Here is a 25,899-nt window from a genome sequence, read left to right as displayed (position 1 = left end):
ATTCCCTAGGTTTTCTTCTAGGGTTTTTATGGTATTAGGTCTAACATTTAAGTCTCTAATCCATCGTGAATTAATTTTTGTATAAGGTGTAAGGAAGGGATCCAGTTTCAGCTTTCTACTTATGGCTAGCCAGTTTTACCAGCACCATTTGTTAAATAGGGAATCATTTCCCTATTTCTTGTTTTTGTCAGGTTTGTCAAAGATTAGATGGTTGTAGATGTGAGGTATTATTTCCGAGGGCTCTATTCTGTTCCATTGGTCTATATCTCTGTTTTGGTACCAGTACCATGCTGTTTTGGTTACTGTAGCCTTATAGTATAGTTTGAAGTCAGGTAGCGTGATGCCTCCAGCTTTGTTCTTTTAGCTTAGGATTGTCTTGGCAATGCGGGCTCTTTTTTGGTTCCATATGAACTTTAAAGTAGTTTTTTCCAATTCTGTGAAGAAAGTCATTGGCAGCTTAATGGGGATGGCATTGAATCTATAAATTACCTTGGGCAGTATGGCCATTTTCACGATATTGATTCTTCCCATCCATGAGCATGGAATGTTCTTCCATTTGTTTGTGTCTTCTTTTATTTCGTTGAGCAGTGGTTTGTAGTTCTCCTTGAAGAGGTCCTTCACATCCCTTGTATGTTGGATTCCTAGGTATTTTATTCTCTTTGAAGTAATTGTGAATGGGAGTTCATTCATGATTTGGCTCTCTGTTTGTCTGCTATTGGTGTATAAGAATGCTTGTGATTTTTGCACATTAATTTTGTATCCTGAGACTTTGCTGAAGTTGCTTATCAGCTTGAGGAGATTTTGGGCTGAGACGATGGGGTTTTCTAAATATACAATCATGTCATCTGCAAACAGGGACAATTTGACTACTTCTTTTCCTAATTGAATACCCTTTATTTCTTTCCCTTGCCTGATTGCCCTAGCCAGAACTTCCAACACTATGTTGAATAGGAGTGGTGAGAGAGGGCATCCCTGTCTTGTGCCAGTTTTTAAGGGGAATGCTTCCAGTTTTTGCCCATTCAGTATGATATTGGCTGTGGGTTTGTCATAAATAGCTCTTATTATTTTGAGATACGTTCCATCAATACCGAATTTATTGAGAGTTTTTAGTATGAAGGGCTGTTGAATTTTGTCAACGGCCTTTTCTGCATCCGTTGAGATAATCATGTGGTTTTTGTCTGTGGTTCTGTTTATAAACAGAGATATAGACCAATGGAACAGAGCAGAGCCCTCAGAAATAATACCACACATCTACAGCCATCTGATCTTTGACAAACCTGACAAAAACAAGAAATGGGGAAAGGATTCCCTATTTAATAAATGGTGCTGGGAAAACTGGCTAGTCATATGTGGAAAGCTGAAACTGAATACCTTCCTTACACCTTATACAAAAATTAATTCAAAATGTATTAAAGACTTAAATGTTAGACCTAAAACCATAAAAACCCTAGAAGAAAACCTAGGGAATACCATTCAGGACATAGGCATGGGGAAGGACTTCATGTCTAAAACACCGAAAGCAATGTCAACAATAGCCAAAATTGACAAATGGGATCTAATTAAATTAAAGGGCTTCTGCACAGCAAAAGAAACTATCATCAGAGTGAACAGGCGACCTACAGAATGGGAGAAAATTTTTGCAATCTACCATCTGACCCAGGGCCAATATCCAGAACCTACAAAGAACTCAAACAAATTTACAAGAAGAAAACAACCCCATCAAAAAGTGGGCAAAGGATATGAACAGACATTTCTCAAAAGAAGACATTTATGCAGCCAACAGACATACGAAAAAATGCTCATCATCACTGGTCATCAAAGAAATGCAAATCAAAACCATAATGAGATACCATCTCACACCAGTCTGAATGGTAATCATTAAAAAGTCAGGAAACAACAGGTGCTGGAGAGGATGTGGAGATATAGGAACAGTTTTGCACTGTTGATGGGACTGTAAACTAGTTCAACCATTGTGGAAGACAGTGTAGCGATTCCTCAAGGGTCTAGAACTAGAAATACCATTTGACCCAGCCATCCCATTACTGGGTATATACCCAAAGGATTATAAATCATGCTGCTGTAAAGACACATGCACACGTATATTTATTGCAGCACTATTCACAATAACAAAGACTTGGAACCAACCCAAATGTCCATCAATGACAGACTGGATTAAGAAAATGTGGCACATACACACCATGGAATACTATGCAGCCATAAAAAAGAATGAGTACATGTCCTTTGTAGGGACATGGATGCAGCTGGAAACCATCATTCTCAGCAAACTATCATAAGGACAAAAAATGAAACACCACATGTTCTCACTCATAGGTGGGAACTGAACAATGAACACTTGGACACAGTAAGGGGAACATCACACACCGGGGCCTGTTGCGGGGTGGGGGCTTGGGGGAGAGATAGCATTAGGAGACATACCTAATGTAAATGACGAGTTAATGGGTGCAGCACACCAACATGGTACATGTATACATATGTAACAAACCTACACATTGTGTACATGTACTCTAGTACTTAAAATATTATAATAATAATAAAGTAAAAGTAGAATTCTATGATTCAGCAGTTCCATTTCTGGATATATACTCAGAAGAACTGAAAGCAGGAACTTGGGCAGATAGTTGAAAACCCATGTTTAGCAGCATTAGTCACAATAGCCAAAAGGTGGAAGCCACTCAAGTGTCCGTTGATGGAAGAATGGATAAAGAAAATGTTCACACATATGTACACACAGAATGAGAGTGGGGTGGGGAAGAGAGAGAGATGCAATGGGAATATTATTCAGCCTTAAAGAGGAAGGAAATTATAACACATGCTACAACATAGGTGAACCTTGAAGACATGCTAAGTGAAATAAGCCAGTTATAAAAGCACAAATATTGTATGATTTCACTTAGATGAGATATCTAGAGAAATCAAATTTATAGAAACAGAAAGTACAATAGTTATTGCCAGGATCTCAGGGAGGAGGAAGTGAAGAGGTTAATAATAGGTACAAAGTTTCAGCTGGGGAAAATGAAAATGTTCTGGAGATGGATGGTGGTGATAGTTGCCCAATAATGTGAATACACTCAATGTCACAGAACTGTACACTTTAAAATGATTAAAACTATAAATTTGATACGTATTTTACCACAATAAAAAATTACCAGGCATGCAAACAAGCAAAAGAAAAACTAACCAATTATAATAAGAATCCAGAAATCACACAGATTATAGAATTAATAGGCAAGGGCATTAAAGCAGTTGTTTATATTGCATATGTTCAAGAAAATAGAGGAAATTATGAGTAGAGAAATGTAGGATTTAGATTTAAAAGAACCAAATTAAACTTTAGAGGTAGAAAATACAATATAATATCTCAAGTGATGAATAAACTGAATGATCCACAACATATTACTGCTGGAATTGCTGCAGGAGGAAGATCAGCATACTTAAAAACAGCAGTATAAACTATCCAAATGAAACACAGATAGAAAAAGAACTGAAAAAGAAAGCATCAGTGAGCCATGGAACAACTTCACGTTGCCTATAACATATATAACTGGAGTCCTGAAGGAGAGATAGGGAGCACATAAGTAGTTATTAGAAAAATAATGCTTGAAAAATTTTTGAATACTATGAAAATTATAATTTCACAAATCAGAGAAGCTCAATGAACCCCAAGCAGGAGGAATATGAAATAAACCACACAAGGCACATCATCATCAAATTGCTGAAAACCCATGATAAAGAGAAAAATCTTAAGAGCAGCGAGAGAAAAACAAGCATATGATATACAGAAGATCAAAGAATGACAGCAACTTCTCGTCAGAAACAGTGCAAGCCAGAATACAGTGGAGCAGCATTTTTAAGTTCTAAAAGGAAAAGAAGTTGTTAAGCTAGAATTCTATACCGAACAAGAATGTCTTTCAAAAATAAAAATGAAATGAAGACGTTTGCAGACATATACAAAAGCTTAGAGAATTAATCACAAGCATATCAGTACTGCAAGAAGTGTTAAATGAAGTCCTTCAAGCAGGAAGAAAATGATGACATGGAAAAAATGGATCTCTGCAAAGCAATGAGGAAAATTTGTAGGTAAATATAATAAAATTTGTAGGTACATATAATAATTCAAAAATAGCTAGGAACTCCTAAAAGAGCAATGTGCAGAGAGTAATCCCATTAGCTATTAAAACATACTTTAAAGCCTCTATAATTAAAATTATATGGAACTGGCACGTGAATAGACAGGCTGAGCAGTGTAAAGTAAATAGCAAATCCAGAGATAGATCTGACTGTATATGAAAATCTGCTATGTGATAAAAGTAGTGTCGTAGTTTGCTGGAGCTGCCAGTGAAATACCACAGACTGTCTGGCTTAAACAACAGAATTTTTTTTCTCATAGTTCTAAAGGCTAGAAAGTCCAAGGTCAAGATTCTGGCCGGGATTGGTTTCTAGTGAGGGTCCTCTTCTTGCTTGCAGACAGCCACCTTATGGCTGCCTTCTCACTGTGTTCTCACAGGAGAAGGAAGAAGGAAGGGAGAGAAGTAGAGGGAGAGGGAGAGAAGTGGAAGGAGAGAGGGAGAGAAGTGGAGGGAGAGGGAGAGAGTTCTTCCTCTTCTTATAAGGCCATAGTTCTGTCAAATTAGGGCTGTACCCCATGACTTCACTTAACCTTCATCGTCTCCTAACAACCCTGTCTCCAGGTACAGTTATATTGGGGATTAGGACTTCAACATATTAATTTGGGGGATGGAGATTCAGTCCATGATGGTTGGCATGTTAAATTGGATAAAATTGACTTTTTCATAAGTGACATTGGGATAAGTTGATAGCCATTAAGAAAAGATACAATTGAATCCATATATCATAGCATATGTCAGAATAAACTGCACGTGCATTAGAGATCAAAATGTAAAAAAAATGACTATATGAGTACTAGGAAAACAAATTCCTTTATAAACTTGGGGTGGGGAAAGCCTTTTTAAATATGACTCAAAGTCTACATAGACCAATAAATTTTACTTTGTAAAACGTTTTTAGAGAAAAAAAATACTCCAAGCAAAGCTAAAAGACAAATGATAAATGGGAGAAAATATTTGCAACATAAAGCACAGATAAATCTCCCTAATTCATAAAGAACACCCATAAATAGAAAAATTTTTAAAGACTAAAACCTATAGAAAAATGATCTTAAGGCATGAACAGTTGACAGAAGATACACAAATGGTCCTCAGATGTATGAAAATACACACCACCCTTAATAAAATAACTGCAGATTAAAACCACACTGAGACATTCTTTCTTACCAGATTGACAAAAATTCAAAAGCTTGAGGAGACAGCAAGGCTGTGGGGAAATAAGCGTTCTCATTTTTTTGCTGGGAAAATGCAGAATGGTACAATTCACACTGGAGAGGGAGGGCATACAATTCAGCAGTATCTGAGAAAAGCCACATATGCATTTATTAGTTGACCCAGGGATCCCACTTCAGGAATTTGATTTTAAAGATATACTTCCACAAAAATAAAGCAACATACACATGGTTATTTTTTTTGCAACATTAAGAGATTGATTGAATGTAATATAGTACATTCACACAATGAAGTACCATTCAACCATAAAATAGAATGAGGAAGAGCTCTATAAACTAATATGGAGTGATTTCTGAGATATATCATTGATGTGAAAAAAGAAAATTGCTAAAAGTATATATAATACGCTAACTTGAGAAAGAGAAGGGGAAATATGTATGTATACACATATACACACATATATAACACATGAGATTATATATTTTAAATTTATTTCTATAAAAAGAAACACAGGAATATCAAGCCAAAAAATAATGAAAAGGTCACCCATTAGGCATGTCTTGGAATAAGGTAGAAAGTACCGGGATAAGAATCAGGCTTTTGAGAATACTTTTTAATATTCTTTTGACTTTTGAATTAAATATTTTACTTAATAAATAAAATTAACTAAAAAAGATGAACAAAGCAAACTCTAAAATTGGTTAGAAACAAACGAAACTGAATCAAATGGATATCATAACATTGAAAAAACTATTAATTCAAATAAATTTTTAATATAGAAGCCTTCACAGTATACCTTTAATATGGGGCATATTCTAAGGAAAAAATGGACTGCAAAGAAATTCTGACTTCTTAATAATGTTTGTGGTTTTGGCATGGCCATCTGAGACTAATTTTCTGATACTGAAAATAGAGTGAATGAATAAGTAAGATTCTAATATGGAAAAAGATGAGGAAGAACCCTATAGTATTGGATTTGAATTGGAGAGTATCTGTATCTACTCTGGCCTTTAAAATATATGTATGCCTCCTATTAAAGTAATACATATAAGTAACATATGACTTGTATATGTATTTGTATATACATATGGCTTTCCAAGCACTGTTCATTGAAAAGGCCTAGAAGCAATTACATCTCAATAGCAATGAGGACACCTTGAGTTTGGTTTCTGAAAATCACCTGATACACCTGTAATCCCAACACTTCGGGAGGCAGAGGCAGGAGGACCCCTCGAACCTAGGAGTTCGAGACCAGCCTGAACAACATGGCAAGACCCCCATCTCTACCGGAAAACATTAAAAATGAGCTGGACATGGTGTGACACACCTGTGGTCCCAGCTACTTGGGAGGCTGAGGTGGGAGTATCCCCTTGAGTCTGGGAGGTCGAGGCTGAAGTGAGCCATGATCATGCTATTGCACTCCAGCCTGGGTGACAGAGTAAGACCCTTCTCAAAAAAAAAAAATTAAATTAAAGTTGGAGGGAAGAAGTCTCCTTTACAAAATGCCAGCCAATAAATATAGAAAGAAGGAGGCCGGGCACAGTGGCTCACACCTGTAATCCCAGCACTTTGGGAGGCCAAGATGGGTGGATCACATGAGTTCAGGAGTTTGAGACCAGCCTGGGCAACATGGTGAAACTCTGTTCCTACAAAAAAATACAAAAATTATCTGGGCGTGATGACACGTACCTGTGGTGCCAGCTACTCGGAGGCTGAAATGGAAGAATTGACTGAGCCTGGGAAGTTGAGGCTGCAGTAAGCCAAGATCTTGACACTGAATTTCAGCCTGGGGGACAAAGCGAAACCCTGTCTCAAAAAAATATGTAGAAAGAATGAGAGAAAATTACTTTTTTGCAACTATTTAAATAATTGAGTCAGGCAAGAGTAACCAATAAATGCTAAAACCATTAGGTAAAAAAACATACTGAGGAATAGGATATTCACAGTCTCAAAGTTTCTCTCCACTGATTGTCTATTAATTACAAAGGGAAGTTACAGTGAAGAACACTGTCAGTCACCTCTTAACATGTGATCAAATTTTGTATCTTCAATAATTAGACAAACTGACATTATGTGCCTCCTGCAGTATTGCAATGAGAAATACTCCACATCACCTGTATAGTATTTTTTATCCAATCTCTTTAGCAGGCCAGGCCTAGCAGCTTATGCCTGTAATCCTAGCCAGCACTTTGGGAGGCTGAGGCGGGATGATTACTTGAGGCCAGAAATTCAAGACCAGCCTGGGCAATATAGCAAGCCCACCATCACTACAAAAAAATAGAAAAATTGGACAGGTATGGTGGTGCACACCTTTAGTCCTAGCTGCTCAGGAGGATCGCCTGAGCCCAGGAGTTGAAGGATGCTGTGAACCTTGCACCACTGCACACCAGCCTGGGCAACAGAGCAAGACCCTGTCTCTAAATAAATAAATAAATAAATAAGCTCTTTAGCATGAATGTAATTATGAGGAAACAAATCAGAAGAAATCCAAACTATGGGACATTCTGTAAAATATAATCCAGACTCTTCAAAAATGTCAGTGTCATACAAAGCAAACAAAGGGCAACAGGACTATTCTACATTAATTCTACATTAAAGGAGACTGAAGAAACATGACAACCAAATGCAGTATGTAATTCTTGATTGGATCCTGTATTTAAAAATCAAACAGTTTTAAAGAACATTTTAGGGACAAATAAGAATATTTTTAATTAAATTTCCTGAGTGTGATAATACTGCAATTTTGTAGGGGAATGTCTTTTTTCAAATATACTGATGTATTTAGGGGTGAAGTGTCGTAACATCTCCGACTTTCACAGGGGTCACAGGGGTGGAAGTATATTAATATATGTAGATGAAAAGCAGATGTGGGAAAATGGTAATAGTTGTTGCATCTAGTTGAAGGGTACATAGTTGTTCATTATATAGTTTTTGCCATTTTCTCTAGGTTTATAACTTCAAAATAAAATTTAAAAAATAAAATTATATAATTGTACATATGCATGTGTGTTCATGTTCCTCAGGCCGCCTCTGGACTTCTTTCTAGAGTTGCTGAATCAGAAGCTCTAGGTAATGGGGCTTGGGATTCTGCATGGCAAAATGGCTGTCCTGAGATTCTGGCACAACTGGTCTTTATTTGGAAAACATTGCTCTAGAAGAGCATCCTTTTCCATTAAAATCTTGTATGGTGTATATGTATACGTATGTGTGTTCTGTTCTCATAAGGGATATTACTCCCTTGCAGAGGAGTCCTCCAAGGACAAAGCATGTAGTAGAGTAGAATGATTCTCCTCAGTTATCTCAAAGCTGCCACTCTTCTCCTCACAGCTCCGTGTTATTACTGACTGATTCTTCTACTTAATACTGTGATTGTTTCTTCTAAGGAGAGCTGTCTAGAGCATAGTTCTCAAACTTGGCTACCTGTTAAAATCACTTAGGGAGCTCTTAAAATTTTCAGGGTCTAGGCTTTAACTTCAGATCAGTTAAATAAGAATTTCTGGGAGTGGATCTGATGTATTCTTTAATGTTCCCCAGGGGATTCCAGTGTCCAAGTTTGAGAGTCACTGAGCTAGAGTAGAAGTTAGCCTCTATTGAGGCCCCTGGTCAAGTGAGTCAGGATCTCAGTGTAAACTGCTTACCTAGCAAATTTGGTCACATGCTGTAGTATATACAGTGACTTGAAAGGAATCCTTTGTATGTTTCTATCACTGATCAATTCCTGGTGTGAATGCTGTTCTGTTACCTGCCACGAGAGGGCCTGGACTATGATTAGATTATAGTCCTGCTGCTCCACATGTATGTATGTATGTATTGAGGCAGAGTCTCGCTGTGTCACTCAGGCTGGAATGCAGTGGCACAATCATAGCTCACTGCAGCCTCGACATCCCCAGGCTACAGCAGTAATCCTGCATGAGCCTCCCACGTAGCTGGGAATACAAGCACACACCACCACACCTGGCTAATTTTTTCTATTTTTTGTAAAAACAAGGTCTCACTATGTTGCCTAGGCTGGTCTTTAAATTCTGGGCTGAAGTGATCCTCCTGCCTCAGTCTCCCAAAATGCTGGGATTACAGGTGAAAGCCACTGTGCCCGGCCTGCTGCTCCACACTTAAATCCAGTTTCATCAGTTAGCCAGTTTAAATAGATGGACCCTAGCTTATCCAGTGGTCCCATAGTCTTGGGAGCACTTAGAAGCACTTTAGAAATGGTTCTTTATGAAGTTTTAAAAAATAAATCCTTGGTAAACACAGAACACTTGCAGCCTGTGTTTGGAATTAAAAGAGATCTGACTTTGTAATATTAACTTAGCCACTCACTACCTTAGTTGTGTGACTTTACCTTGGACTTTTACAAGGTAAAAGTCGCTTTACCTTGACTTTTAACGTTGAGTTTCAGGGGCCTCGCCTGCAAGATCATTAATAAATTCTGCCCCGTATGGTTTTTGTGGATTAAGTGGAATAACATGATAAAGCATTCATCAATTTTTGGCACTCATTTAATAAATGGAGGGTTTTTTCCTTAATTCAATAAAACTATCAAGGATCTTCTAGTTGGAGAAGGCATACACATTAAACTTTTTAAAAAGAAAATTCAGATGGTGATAAGGGCTAGGAGTAAATAAGAAGGAAGCAGGATAGATTTAGGAGGCTATTTTGGGTAGTCAAAGAACACCTTTCTGAGGAAGTGATGTCTCAGCAAATAACTAACTGTAAAGAGTTGATTAAAAGGTGTTTGAGGCAGAGGGAAACAGCTTGGTATATTTGAGAACAGAAAGACCAATGAATGGGGGTACAAGGGAGTGGTAAGAGATGAATAATGAGGAGTAAGCAAGGTCCAGATCATGTAAGCCTTGTAAACATGAATAATAAAGAGTTTAGATCTGTTTTGTGTTGTGAAATTTAAGCATAAGGTAATGTGACCTGATTTATATTTTTAAAAACTAAACATACTATTCTGGCTGCAAAAGTAGAGGCCTGAGGTCCAATTAGAAAGCTGTTGCAGTTGTCTAGGCAAGGTTTGACTCTGGCTTAGATAGGGTAATATAGCAGTAGAGATGGTGAAATGTGGGTTGATCTAGCATATATTAAGCAGGAAAGCCATCAAGACTTGCTGATTAATTGGGTTTGGTGGGTGATAGAAAGGGAAAAATCAAGGATGACTTCTGGTCTTTTTGGTCTGAGCACCTGGGTTTAGTAGGGGGTGCCACCTATTAAACTGTGATGGGATAACTGGAGGAAAGAACAAGTTTGGAGGGAATAGTAGAATCAAGAGTACTGTCTTAAACTTACTCATTTTATGATTTCTTAGACATCCAAGTAGAGTTATAGACTGAGGTAGTTGGATATGTGAACATGAAACCCAGAGCAGAGGTTTGGGCTAGGTATATAAACTGACAGTGATCATTTAACAGGAAGAAACTGGGGGCCAAGAAGAAGACAGAAGCAATGACTGATCACTGAGGTACTCTACCTTTAGAGGTTAGGATTTCCTCTTACCCACCTGTCCTTTTCCTTATAGACACCGTAGGTCATTGCCTAATTTGAATATAGCCTCAAATTATTGTTTTTATCTTCCTTATTTTCTCTCTTTCATAAGTTTATGACTCCAACTCTTCTTACCTAGAGACAGTGTGGTAAGACTGAGTGATAAAATATTTGAAGATATTAATGTGATGATTAGTTATGAAAGCTCTGGAGACAAAGTAGTTGGGTTCATATCCTGACTCTGCCATTTACTAACTTACTCACTTTGGATATTTTACTTAATTTCTCTAAACCTCAGTTTTTTCATCTATAGTTATAAAAATAATAGCCAGCATTTAACTCCTGCCTATATGCCAGGCAGTGTTTTAAGTCCTTTGTGTGTATTAGCTTATTTAATCCTTAGAACAGCCCATTGATTCTTATCCCACGCTGTTGTTGAGGAAACTGAAGCTAGAGAGAGGTTTTGTAATTTTCCAAAAGTTATATACCTGGTAAGCGGCAAAGCTGGATTTAAACTCAGGCAGTCTGGCACCAGAAACAGTGCTACTCTTCTAGTATCTGATTCAGAATAGTAGTAGTGATCCACTGCAAATGCTTAGCACAAGGGGCTGGCTCATGATATGTATACAATAAACGTTAACTTTTGGAGGCAACGTAGTGTAATAAAACAGATAGTGTAATAAACATAGTGTAATAAAGGAGAACCAAATAAGAAGTCTTGGGGTTCCAGTCTGACACTATAAGATTGGCTTGTGTGACCATGAACAGGTTTCATAGCCTCTTGACTTGGCAGTTTTGTCATCTGCAATGTAAGATCTTTGTACTTCATGGCCTCTGAGGTCCCTTTCAATGTTAAAATTATCTACTATCTATGATTGCCCAAGAATATTGAGATAAATTATGGATATACTTGAATTTGAAGGGATAGAGTCCCATATCACCTAATGGGTTGAGGAATAAGATATCTTAGCAATTTCTTGGGTTCATAATATTCTGCTTTGTCCCTGTACTCTTGAAGAATCCTGCTGGTAGTGAAATATAATAAAGAACCACAAACTTTTTTATCCAACCACCATGTATTGAAATCTGTCTCCACCATTTACTAGCATGATCCTAGACGAGCTGCTTCTCTGAGTTTTCATTTTATATCATCTATAGAGTAGGGATAATAATAGTGCCTGCCCATGTTATTATTTCAAATATTGAGTAAGAAATGACGTATAAAATGTTTACTACATGGTAGGCATTCAATATATATTAACTATTATGATAATATTGTAATGATTTCCAGAGCTGAGAGGATTTTTTAGCTCCTTAAGCTTCAAATGAGATAGAAACCCCTCAGTAACCCCTACCTCAAAAATGGAATTGGGAATTACATGGCTAGGCACTCTACTCATTGATAACTATAGGCATGAAACCTGAATTTTCTAATTGTGCAGGCCTCCGTATACCAAGGTGTACAGACCACTTCTCTAAAACAGTAGTGCCTTGCTTTACCTTATCCGTAGGTGTACCAAACCATTCATGGCAAAGCTGCTCTGGGTTTGGCTTGCTTCAGCCCTCCCTGACCTAAGGAGAGTTGTTTTCCCACATACACACCACGCCTGAATTTCTGGAGGGATTTAATTTTTTAAAACCACAGTCAAAAGAAGAGTAGCAGTTAAAAAGCCAGCTCAAACCAGGTTAGAGAGGGAAAAAAGGAGGAGGCAGGAATTATTAACTTATATAACCAAGAAGTCCAAGGATTTATGTGATGTTGAGTGTCTGAGTACAGGGTTTTAAACACTGTTATGTCTCTCCATTCCATGCCTTACTTTGGCTTTATTCTCAGGTCTGTTCTCCATGTAGCAGTGCCCAAACCACGAACATACTTATGAGCATGTTCTCAGACAAAGATTTTCTTCTCCCATGTCAATCTCATGTCAGAAAACAACTGGCCTAACTTGGGACATAGACACATATACACTCTTGGTCTAGGGGAATTTGATGCTCTTAAAGAGCTTCTTTTTACTCTTAATGCAAAATGAAGATTTTTGGATAGGACGATCCTCTCCAAAGTCATTCCTTGGTCCTTAGTTGTTTAAGTAAACAATGAACTTCAAAACGTATTTTGTACTCGGTGTGTGTATGTGTGCAAGACAGAAAGTGATAGAGAAGTAGTGAGTTAGTTTATACTGAGAGGAACCAAAATTATTTACTTATACATTGGGTTTATCAGTTGACATGTTTGGTTTCTTCTTAAGAGATTATTAGATCCCCTTTCATATTCTACTGTCCAGATCGTCTCTAAATAGTTGTTAATCCTATCACATCATTTTTGGATTTTTCAAGGAAAGTTTTATAGGTATTATGTTGTGTGTTCTGTAATACTTGTCGTAGTCAGGAAACTTGGTTTGGAGACTCTGTCCCACTATTTATAGCATTACCTTGGACAAGTTACATTATCTCTTATGTGCCTCATTTTCTTCTTCTGTCTAATGAGGTGTTTCTTCTTTTTAACCCTTAAGTCCTTTCTTAACAGTCTGTGATTCTGTAACTATCACAGCATAGGAGTAGCTGGATTGCAAAGGCAGAACTTGATATCACCATTCATTTTTGAAACATTTTTAATCTGTTGCCCATTATGCTTGCTGCAGGATTTCGGCTGAATGCATCTTCTTGGCCCATGTTCCTTTTGAAGACATTAAATGGAGCAGAGATGGCTCCCATCAGGATTTTCCACAAGGTATGCTAACCCTCATATATCACCAACTCCCAGCTGCTTAAGGTTAAATATTGAGCCATTGATGTCCACATTTACTTATGGCCTGAAGATGCCTTCTCAGAAATTAGTTCAGAAGGATTTTTTAGTAGCTTATGAAGCAGCAATTATCCCCAGAGGAATATATTAGACTATAAGGTCCCATATAGTAGATTATATGGTCCCAGCTGCAAGTAATCTCTGTCTACCTGTCGGGGTTGTTAAGAAGTTAAAATGTATTATTAGTAGAATGTATGAAATGTAATACAAATCTAAAGGAGCTATTCTTATTATAGATCTTGGAGTTCTGTACAGTTCATGTTCTAAACAGAGAAAAGAAGGAGACTGTTTTTTTTACTGCCTACAATATGTTTAGGAATTTATATATACTATCTCATGTAATACCCACAGCTAACTTTATGAACTAAGAATTAGTATTTCCATTTAAAAATTAAGGAAACAAATACTTTTGAATTGGGAGCTTGCTCAAGATCATGTGGCTAGTAAGTAGCAGAACAGGGACCCAAAACCTGTATTTGTTCTTGCTTCTCAAGAAGTGAGGCAGTGAGTCTATCTGTTGAATTTTCTAATGGGGTAAAAGTTACTGTAAAGTGTATTGAATTAGGTTTGCCTGTGCTGCTAGTTAAGTCTCAACACTAAGAGCATCCTACTTCTGAATTACCTAGCACCTATGTAACTCGGGAGTAGTTATTGTATTCTTTGGGACTAGAAATAAAGATGAGTTTTAGACTTTGCTATGCCAGCTATGCAGTTAAAATCTTAAAGGGATCTGCCAAGACTCCAAGTAGAATGTTTAACTTTTGGATCAGTGGAGGGGGAAAATAGAAGAAAACTCAGTTGATTGAAAAGGAGAAAAAAAGAACTTTGGAAATTGAAATTAAATAAAAATGTAGGCAATAAGATAGTTGTAATAAATTCAGATACATTAATTATCACAAGAAATGAGCTTAAGCTCATTATAATCATACATCAGATTTTTAAAAATCTAGCTATATGCTATGTATAAGAGACACTAAACATAATGACAAAAATGTTGAAAGTAAAAGAATATCTACAGAGAAGGGGGATGATGGAAAACAAATTTTTTAATTTTTAAAAAATAAAAGAATATGAAAGATGTGTCAGATGAACTTTTATCAAAATAAAACTGATATAAACTATATGGAAATCACACAAGACTTTGTACTAAAAGTCTAAATGATGCTAAAAGCATTGAGTCCAGGAATTTGAGACCAGCCTGAGCCACGTGTAGCAAGACCCTGTCTCTAGAAAAAAATTAAAAATTAGCTGCGAGTGGTGGCATGTGCCTGTAGTCCCTGCTACTTGGGAGGCTGAGGTGGAAGAATCGCTTAAGCCCAGGAGGTTGAGGCTGCAGGGAGCTGTGTTTGCACCATTGCACTCCAGCCTGGGTGACACAGCAAGACCCTGTTTCTAAAAATAAATAAATAAAACACATTAAAGAGGTCACTATCTAATGATAAAGTACAGTTCACCAGGAAGACAAAACAGTCATAAATGTACATACTCCTAGAAAATGTAATCTCAAAGTATAATAGAGCAAAATTTGACAAAAGTACATGGTAAAATTAGAAAATCCATAAATCACAGGAATATTTTAAGATTTATCTCTTAACAGTCAAGCACACAAAGAATTTGTAACAATCAAGCACACAAGAATTTGTATGTCAGTCAGCATAAGCTAATAATCAGTATCGAATAAGTTGGTCAATTTTAAAAAATCACTTTATTTGCATTTAAAAATAACAGTTAAATTTGAATGATTTGAAAATAAATTTTTTAAATGCCACTTATGATAGCAATGGAATTGTAATTTGCCTAGAAAAAAATGTTAGTGAAAAAGCATGAGATATTTATAGAGGAAATTTTTAAATGTATGTTGAAGAAATCTGCATTAAAGAAATCTTGGCCAGGCACGGTGGCTCATGCCTATAATCCCAGCACTTTTTGGGAGGCCGAGATGTACGGATCACTTGAGGTCAAGAGTTTGAGACCAACTTGGGCAACATGGTAAAACCCGATCTCTACAAAAAATACAAAAATTAGCCTAGTGTGGTGGCACGTGCCTGTAATCTCAGCTACTTGGGAGGCTGAGGTAGGAGGATCACTTGACCCTGGGAGGCAGAGGTTGCTGTGAGCCAAGATTACACCACTGCACTCCAGCCTGGGTGACAGAGCCAGATCCTTTCTCCAAAAAAGAAAGAACGAACGAAATCTTAGCAAATGGAAAAGACTATCATGTTTATGGATGGGAAGGCTTGATAGTATATAATAAAGGTTATTTCCACCCAAATTTATCTATAAATTCATTGTAATTCCAGTCAGAATTCTAATAGGGTTTGTATATGGAACTTGAAAAACTAATTGAAATGTATATGAAAGATGGAGAATGAACAGCAAAAACAATATTGAAGAATGACAAAGTAGGGGGACTTTTCCTATCAGATATCCATTTAATAGGACTATGTTATTGTTACAGGATCAGGCAGTAAGATTAAGGGAACAGAATAGAATGTACAACACAGTTTTTGAAACTTGATCTGTGTAACTGCATTACAAATTAGCACCCAGGAACTGTCCACAATTCTGGTGAAAGTATACAATGTTACAACCACTTTGGAGGACAAATTAACAATATTTGATAAAGCAGAAGATGTATATATCTGCCCTATAACCCAGGAATTCTACACCTAGATGTATAACCTAAAGAAACCTTCCCACATGTGTACAAAGAAGTGCGAGAATGTTGGTTAAAACTCTTTTAAAATAGTAAACAATTGGGCCGGGTGCTGTGGCTCACGCCTGTAATCCCAGCACTTTGGGAGGCCAAGGCGGGTGGATCACGAGGTCAGGAGATCGAGACTATCCTGGCTAACACGGTGAAACCCCGTCTCTACTAAAAATACAAAAAAAAAAAATTAGCCAGGTGTGGTGGTGGGTGCCTGTAGTCCCAGCTACTCAGGAAGCTGAGGCAGGAGAATGGTGTGAACCCAGGTGGCAGAGCTTGCAGTGAGTGGAGGTCGCACCACTGCACTCCAGCCTGGGTGACAGAGCGAGACTCCATCTCAGAAAAAAAAAAAATTAGTAAACAGTTGGAAAGAACTTTAAGTGTCCAAAGGAGAATGAATAAATTTTGATATATACATACAATGAAATACTATTACAAGTTAAAATGGACTCGAAATACTATTACGAGTTAAAATTTATCAACATGGGCAAATTTCAAAAGCATACTGTGGAACAAAAAAGCAAATTGTACAATGATATATGCAGTATACTACAATTTATATAAAATTTAAAAGCAGGCAAATAGGTATGTACGTATATAGTAAAATATAAAACATGCATGAGTAGCTGTTACCTCCATGGTAGGTGGAGGGGGAATGGAATATGGGAAGGGCACAAAGGGAGATTCAACTTTATCTGCAACCTTTTATTTCCTTTTTTAAAAAGCTGAAGCAAAGTTGTCAAAATGTTAGGATTAATAAAGTAATACTTTAAATATTTAAATATTTTAAATATTTTAAGTATTTAAATATTTTAAATATTTTAAATACTTTAAATAAAGTAATACTGTAATTTAAAAGAAAGGCTATATGTCCATTATAAATCTTATATAGCAGTCACTTTTTAATCATCCAAATGAGATAGTAGTCTATTGGCATAATGGCCTCTTTTTGTGTCTAGGTGTGTATATTTCTGTTTCTTATCTAGGAGCCACCATCACCTTCCCACAACTTCTTCAAAATGGGAATGAAGCTAGAAGCTGTGGACAGGAAGAACCCTCATTTCATTTGTCCAGCCACTATTGGGGAGGTTCGGGGCTCAGAGGTGCTTGTCACTTTTGATGGGTGGCGAGGGGCCTTTGACTACTGGTGCCGCTTCGACTCCCGGGACATCTTCCCTGTGGGCTGGTGTTCCTTGACTGGAGACAACCTACAGCCTCCTGGCACCAAAGGTAAAGGCCCATCTACATGCTCTTGAAATCATGACCCAGATGATAAGGGAGATTACCCAGGTCTGTCATGATCATGTCTTCACCAGTGTACTTCACTAGTATGCAGGGGAGGAGAAAGGGCCAGCAGCTTAGGTAACAACCCAGGTCTACCAGGGAACAATTAGAAACAGTAAGTATTAAGTGTCAAATGAAGCCACATGTGGCATTTGGGATAAAGTAATAATTCCTTGCTCTACATATCCTGGTTTATTCTCAGGCAACTAGCTTTTCATCCCTCTTACTTTTGTCCCTAACCCATTTCAAAGTTTGAGTACTAGTATTCCCAAGGCACACACCTTCCTCTGACCTTAGGGGCTTTGGATAAGAGCTGGAGTAACACTGTATTGTGAAAATAGTTGAGAAGCACTGTAGCAGGATGATAAAAAGAACAAGCTTTGAAGTAAGATAGACATGGGTTTGAGGTCCATCTCTGCCTTTTATCAGTTGTGTAGTTCCTTAAACTACAAATTCCACATCATGAAGTAGAAAACCTACTTCATGAAGTTATTGTGAGGAATAAATGAGATTACATGGGTAAAATGCTTACATCTGATGACTAGCAAGTGCTAAACAAATTTTTATTGTATTACTGTTGCCATTATAGTTATATTCTATATTATAACTATAACATACTATACGATTATTACAATATGCTATATTATCATTATTATAATACTATTATTATAAAACTAACCACTACCAATGAGAGAGTATATATAAAGTACTAGAATAGTGCCAGAGACTAAATGAACAGTAAAATGATACAGATGATGACAGTGGAGAAGATCCAGAATAGATTTCGAGGTAGCTGCTTTTAGTAAAGATAATAATAATAATCTCATCCTCTTAAGTCTAAAAAGTACTGGTGAATCTGAGGGAATGAAAAATCCCCCTTCTTATTGTCTGAGGATCTCTTTTCTAAACCTCTGTTGAATTCATTCATTCAATTAGCCAAATATTTATTGAGCACCTAATTGTAAGCCAAGCTGAGAATACACAAGTGACAAAAATAAACAACATTGCTGTGCTCATGACGTTTCCATTCTAGTTGGCTGAAACAGGTGGTAAACATTTAAATCAAGAAATAAGATAATTTCATATAGATAATTTTTATAGACAGAAATAAAATAATTTCTCCTAAGGAAATAAAGTATGATGGGATAGTGATAGTGAAGGTATAATTGTAAACGGTTTTTTTTTTGTTTAACAGCTCTATTGAAATATAATTGACTTAAGATAAATGGCATGTATTTAAAGTATACAATTTGAAAAGTTTTGACATATGTATACATCCATGAAACCATTACCACAATGAAAATAATGAACATATTTATCATTCACAAAAGTTCTTTGTAGAGGGGAAACTTGTTTAGGTAGAATTTCTTTTCAAGAAATTTGCCTGAAAAGTTGATACTTGAATTGAGACCTAAATGATGAGAAGGAGTCATCCAAGGAAAGAGACTTCCAAGCAGGCAGAAGGAACAACTCATATAATGATGCTGAGACATGAGTGAGTTTGCTGTGTCCCAAGGGCAGAAAGCAGACTGCTCTGGCTAGAATGCATTGCCTGAGCAAGAAAGTGGTACAAGGGGCTGGGTGCAGTGGCTCACATCTGTAATCCCAGCACTTTGGGAGGCTGAGGCAGGTAGATCACCTAAGTCAGGAGTTTGAGACCACCCTGGCCAACATGGTGAAGCCCCATCTCTACTAAAAATACAAAAATTAGCAGGGTGTGGTGGTACGTGCCTGTAATCTCAGCTACTCAGGAGGCTGAGGCAGGAAAATCACTTGAACCCGAGAGGCAGAGGTTGCAGTGAGCCGAGATCGCACCAATACACTGCAGCCCAGGCGACAGAGAAAGACTCTGTCTCAAACAAAAGCAAGCAGTACAAGATGATGTTGGAGAAGTGGGCAGGCGCCAAATCATGTAGGACCTTGTAAACCAGAGTGGGAATATTGGATTTTATTCTAAACATGTTAGGGAACCATTAGAAGGTACTAAGCCAGGGAAGTGACAAGATTTGATTTGCTTTAAAAAAATCACTTGGACTTGTATCCAGAATATAAAAGAACACTTATAACTCAATAAAAAAGGCAACCCAATTTAAAAATAAGCAAAGGATTTGGATAGATATTTCAACAGATAACATACACAAATAGCCAATAAGCACTTAAGATGCTCAATATCATTTGTCATTAGGGAAAGGCAAATCAAAGCCACAGTGAAATACCACTTCACACCCATGGATACAGCTATAAGCAAAAGACGGATAATAACAAATGTTGCTGAGGATGTGGAAAAACTGGAACCCTCTAACATTACTGGTGAGATTGGAAAATACTACAACCACTTTAGAAAACAGTTTGGATGTTACTCAAAACGTTAAAGAGTTACCATGTGACCGAGTAATTCCACTCATAGATATATACCCAAGAGAATAGAAAACGTATGTCCACACAAAAACACATAATGAACATTCATGGCAGCATTATTTATAGTAGCCAAAAAGATAAAACAACCCAAATGTTCATCATCTGATAAATGGATAAATAAAATGTGGCATAACTATAGGACAAAATACTAATTGGCAATAAAAAAGGAATAAAGTACTAATACATTCTACAATATAGATGTATCTTAATAACATTATACTAAATGAAAAAGCCAGTCACAAAATATAATCACTGATGATTACATTTATATGAAATGTCCAGAACTGGCAAAAACATATAGACAGAAGTAGATTCGTGGTTGCCAGTGGCTGGAGGAGGGAAAAAGGGAAATGACTGCTATTGGGATTTCTTTTGAGGATAATGAAAATGTTTTAAAATTAGATAGGGGTGATGTTTGCACAACTCTGTGAATATCTTAGAAAACACTAAAATGTAGGGTGAATTTGTGGTATGTAACTTAATAAAGCTATTATCTAAAAAAAATCACTTGAGCTGGTCTGTGGAGAATGAGTTGTACAGTGGTAATTGTGGACAAGGAAGAAATGAGGTTGCTTGGATTATGATAGTCGCACTGAGGTGGAGAGATCCTGGGGCAGAATGAAAGGGAAACACACTTTTCTTGGCTCAGGAAAGTGCCACTCCTCTCTGTGATGCAAGAAACAAGTACCCTGGGGTCAGTATGGTAAATCCATTGTGAGGAAGCACTGTGAGGTAATAGCTCTATGGAAGCAGCAAGAAGAGAGATTCGTTGGAACTGATAGCAGAGTCATTTTTGTTACTTGAGGCTAAAACAGGATAAGCCTTGGTGCTCTGAGTTTATTCAGTTAATAGGTTGATTTTCTCATTTTCATGCCCAGGGAATTCACTGTTCTTTTGACTAATAAATCTAGAGCAGTTAGGTAGTTCTCCAGAGCCAACAGAGCTGACGGTCTTTGTGTCCAGGTTGCTGGATATGCATTCCTTTCTGGCAGCAAACCTTGCTGATAAGAAATATGACTCACTCTGTGGCTGATGCTTCCAGAGAAGTTTGCTGTTTTCCTCTCTTCTGTGTGTCTCTGGAGTCCTTAGATTTTCAACAGAAGATGGTCAGAGGACCAGGCTCAGAAGGTACAGAGAGGCCTTCCAGGTGACATTTCCAGATTAGGTGCTTCAGTCATCATTCCAGCAGTTAGGTGGTTCCCTCTAACAACTGTTGCCTCCCACACTTTACACCCTCAGTAAGTCCTACAAAAGTGCTTTCTATAACAGCAGAGGTTGGCCGGCAGTCTCAGTGTCCTGGCTAAGGAGCAAGTGATGCAATGTGGAAAAAATGTGGTTACTCAATTCATTTCACAAAACAAGTTGTTCTCTGTGTGTAAGCCTGTTCTCTTTCTAATCATACTGTTTCCTCCTTCTTTCCTACCTTCTGGTCATTAGTATGCAAAATAAAAATTCAGACTAAGATAATGTTTCTTACTCATGGCAAATAGGAAAAACCAATATTTATTTAATGTTCCTTTACACACAGATTTTCATTTTATCTTCTGGTAACTCTGAACAAGGTATAATTATTTTCAGATACATTTTGTTTATGAGAAAACTGAAGCTCAGATAATTAAATGACTTGGCTCTGTTAATATCTGAGTCTAGAGAGTGAGACCATGGAGATCTTTTAGTAGAGCCACCTGTCAGGACCAATATCACTGAGGCATATTGTTTTCACACTTGTCTCGCTGATACTCTTCCCATTCTCCTTTGGCCCTTCTTCAAAGCTTCATTTGAGACCCTGGATTTTGGCTTCCAAATCCTGATAAAAAATAGGAAAGAAGAAATATGGTGTAATATCAGAGCACTAAACTGGGTTCTAGTCCCAACCAGACCGCAAACTTGTTTACGTCATTGAACAAGTCATTCTTACATGTGAGAGACTGAACTACATGATCCCTAGTGGGCACTTTTACCTCTGTAATACTGTATGATTTAATGATCTTGGGAATAGGTAGCAGGTGACTCCTGTGCCTGTGTCTCCTACATGATTTTAGATTCATCAGCTCACCTATCTCTGCCTTTTTGAAGTAATTCCCATGTGCCAGCTGTCTGCTGCCTCTCTTTTTCTCCTTTTCTAAGCCAAGTAGTATCCCTTTTAGCTGCTAAACTCCTGTGACCAAGTGAACTCTGATGGGTAATAACTACCAAGCTTCCAACTAATCCAGAGTACTTGGTTATAAAAGGCGGAAGAGGCCGGGCGCGGTGGCTCACGCCTGTAATCCCAGCACTTTGGAAGGCCGAGGCGGGCGGATCACAAGGTCAGGAGATCGAGACCATGGTGAAACCCCATCTCTACTAAAAATAGAAAAAAAAAAATTAGCCGGGTGCAGTGGCGGGCGCCTGTAGTCCCAGCTACTCGGGAGGCTGAGGCCAGAGAATGGCGTGAACCCGGGAGGCGGAGCTTGCAGTGAGCCGAGATTGCGCCACTGCACTCCAGCCTGGGCGACAGAGCGAGACTCCGTCTCAAAAAAAATAAAATAAAATAAAATAAAAGGCAGAAGCTTTTTACTTTTAGCTTATTTGTGACTTAAAATAAAACTGAAACAGATACATGCTTTACTTTTTAAATTTAAAAAGCAAAATGAAGTATTCAGTATATATGTCATGACTGTGATGCTAATCATACCTTTAGCCATCATAATAATCCACTTGACTTCCTCTTGCTCTGATTTCAGGCTGGGAAAGCCAGTTTCAGATTATACCTTAGCTTCCTATGTAGATCGACAGAAGCAAGGGAACATGAGACCCAAGCTACTTTATATTTTTATTATAAATTAATATAGTGCTATTCTGGATTAGTACATTTGTTTCTTGTGACTTCATATGTTGTTAAACTGGATCTGTCTGCTCTCTACATGCTAATCCAAATACGGGAATCTAGTGGAGGTGCTGCACTTTAGCATACCTGTTAGAGTACATGGTCAACCAGGCCTCTTTTACCCTCTCGGTCTACCCTTTCTGCCTGTGACAGGTTTCTTTGTACAAAGCAAAAATTTCAAAATCAGACTCAACATTGTGGCTCATGTACAGGATTCTTACCCTGGTCTGGAGGGTAATAATTTGATGCTTAAAAACAAAACTTCCAGAATATCTCTTCCTTTTTTTCTTTGGAAAGTGCTTTCCATACTTAAAGAAAGTTCTCTTTTTGTTGTAAAACCACATAGGAAATTATGCCACAATCACTTTGGGATTCTGGGGCAGAAACAGTTAAAATTGTAATCCTAGGCTAGGCGCAGTGGCTCACGCCTGTAATCCCAGCACTTTGGGAGGCCGAGGCAGGCGGATCATGAGTTCAAGAGATCGAGACCATCCTGGCCAACATGGTGAAACCCCATCTCTACTAAAAATACAAAAATTAGCTGGGTGTGGTGGTGCACACCTGTAGTCCCAGCTACTCAGGAGGCTGAGGCAGGAGAATCACTTGAACTCGGGAGGCAGAGGTTGCAGTGAGCCAAGATCGTGCCACTGCACTCCAGCCTGGTGACAGAGCGAGACTCTATCTCAAAAAAAAAAAGAAAAGAAAAGAAAAATTGTAATCGTAGACTACAGAGAGAAAAATGAGGATAGAGGCAAGAATAATACAACTAAGGCTAACTTGTAGGTCTCAACATGAGGTCACCTGATAGACTGATCTTCTTTATCCATCCATTTATTCAAATTCTAACTATCAAGTCATGATTAAGCACTAGTCATTGGTTCAGTTGATGGGGATTCTACCGTTGAGTGTTACAGTTTTGTGAACATATAGACCAATAAAGAATTACGACTTTGGAGGAATAAAGTACAGAGGGACCCCAACCTAGACTGAGGGGATTAGAGGTTGGAAATCTCTATAACCTCCCTTGAGCCTAACAAGCCTAACATGGGCTGCTCTATAGCTATTGGGTAAATGGATGAATAAAGGACAAGACTTCCAAACGAAGGCTTCCAAATGAAGTGATGTCTAAGCTGAAACCTTAAGAATGGCTAGCAGTGAAAACTGATTAGTGTAGGGCCAGAAGTTACGGAAAAAAAAAAAAAGTATGGTCAAGGAATTAAAAAATAGTTAAGGCCAGGCATAGTGACTCACGCCTATAATCCCAGCACTTTGGGAGGCAGAGGTGGGTGGATCATCAGGTCAGGAGTTAGAGACCAGCCTGGCCAATATGGTGAAACCCCGTCTCTACTAAAAATACAAAAATTAGCTGGGTGTGGTGGCTGGCGCTTGTAGTGCCAGCTACTCAGGAGGCTGAGGCAGGAGAATCGCTTGAACCTGGGAGGCAGAGGTTGCAGTGAACCAAGATCGCGCCACTGCACTCCAGCCTGGGCGATGGAGCGAGACTCCATCTCAAAAAAGAACAAAAACAAACAAACAAAAAAAGTTAAATGGCTAGATTGTAGGGTGTAAGGAGAGGAGCAGAAAGAGATAAGGCACAGCAGAGGAAGACACAGAATGCTTCTCTCTTATAGACTGTCTTAAGGATCTGGATTTTTACCTTATGAGCATTGAGAACTGTATTAGGCCATTTTTGCATTGCCATAAAGAAATACCTAAGACTGGGTAATTTATAAAGAAAAGAGGTTTCATTGGCTCACAGTTCTGTGGGCTGTATAAACATGTTGCTGCATAGCTTGGCTTCTGGGGAGGCCTCAGGGAGCTTTTACTCATGGTGGAAGGCAAAGCCAGAGCGGGCACATGGCAGTGTGGGGAGGGGGATGTCACACTTTTATGACAACCAGAACTCACTATCTCAAGGACAGAACCACACCAGGAGGAATCCACCCCCATGACTTAAACACCTCCCACCAGGCCCCACCTCCGATGTTGGGGCTTACAGTTTGACATGAGATTTGGGCAGGGACAAAATATCCAAACTAAATCAAGAACTATTGACTGGGCATGGTGGCTCATGCTTGTAATGCCGGCACTTTGGCAGGCTGAAGCGGGCAGATCACCTGAGGTCAGGGGTTCGAGACCAGCCTGGCCAAGATGGCAAAACCCTATCTCTACTAAAAATACAAAAATTAGCTGGGCATGGTGGCATGCCCTTGTAATCCCAGCTACTAGGGAGGCTGAGGCAGGAGAATCGCTTAAACCCAGGAGGTGGAGGTTGCAGTGAGCCAAGATTGTGCCACTGTACCTGTACTCCAGCCTGGGTGACAGAGCAAGACTCTGTCTCAAAAAAAAAAAAAAACACACACACACACACACAAACCTGTTGAATGAGCTTTTAAGTAATAGAGTTACAGCCCAGATTTGTGTTTTAGAAGGACCATTTTGGCAACAATGAAAGGACGGGTGGCTTCTAGATGCTGGAGTCAGGGATGTCTGTTAACAAGCTGTTACAGTATTCCAGGTGAGAGAGAAAACTGAAGCAGTGACATTGTGGTGAGGATAAGATCGGAGTCAGGGTAGGGGCATATTCTTTGAATAAAGAAGACAAAATGCAAGTTCTTAAAGTGTATCACCTATTGTGACTATTTTATTTATTTAACAAGCCTGGTACAATGTAAAATAAACCAAGTTTTCAGTTTAAGCATTTATGAGTAGCTAAAATTCTCCTTTCTGTCATGCCTAGGAAGTTGGGATTCTTTTCTACCTGGAGTCCATGTTAAATGGAACTAATTTATTAACTGCCTCTTTATGTCCGCAACACTTGGAACATGCCAATTATTACATAATATCTGTTAACTGAAATAGGTTATACTATATTTTCTTATTCCATTTCTATTCATCCTCATCTAAAGCCATTATTCAGATATTCACTTAATTACAAAAAATAAGACGACTACTCACATCTATGACAATTTTGATAGATTAAAAGCTATTTACGGCCAGGCACAGTGGCTCATGCCTG

The 25,899-nt window shown here is 38.1% G+C and overlaps 1 protein-coding gene across 14 annotated transcripts in view; it reads left to right on the top strand.

Annotated features, from left to right (window-relative positions):
- The window catches only part of SCMH1 (Scm polycomb group protein homolog 1), a 221,711-nt gene that overhangs the window by 95,422 nt on the left and 100,390 nt on the right, over positions 1-25,899 (top strand). For all 14 annotated transcript variants that reach the window (XM_050798501.1, XM_050798428.1, XM_050798387.1 and 11 more), the window contains 2 exons: positions 13,442-13,530; positions 17,299-17,542. In XM_050798501.1, coding sequence (XP_050654458.1) covers positions 13,442-13,530; positions 17,299-17,542 — 333 coding nt within the window. The remainder of the gene's footprint in view (positions 1-13,441; positions 13,531-17,298; positions 17,543-25,899) is intronic.

Source organism: Macaca thibetana, chromosome 1, assembly GCF_024542745.1.
Source record: "Macaca thibetana thibetana isolate TM-01 chromosome 1, ASM2454274v1, whole genome shotgun sequence".
Lineage (NCBI taxonomy): Eukaryota > Metazoa > Chordata > Mammalia > Primates > Cercopithecidae > Macaca > Macaca thibetana.
The sequence above is the reverse complement of the archived record's forward strand: the minus strand, read 5'-3'. Positions and strand labels throughout refer to the sequence as shown.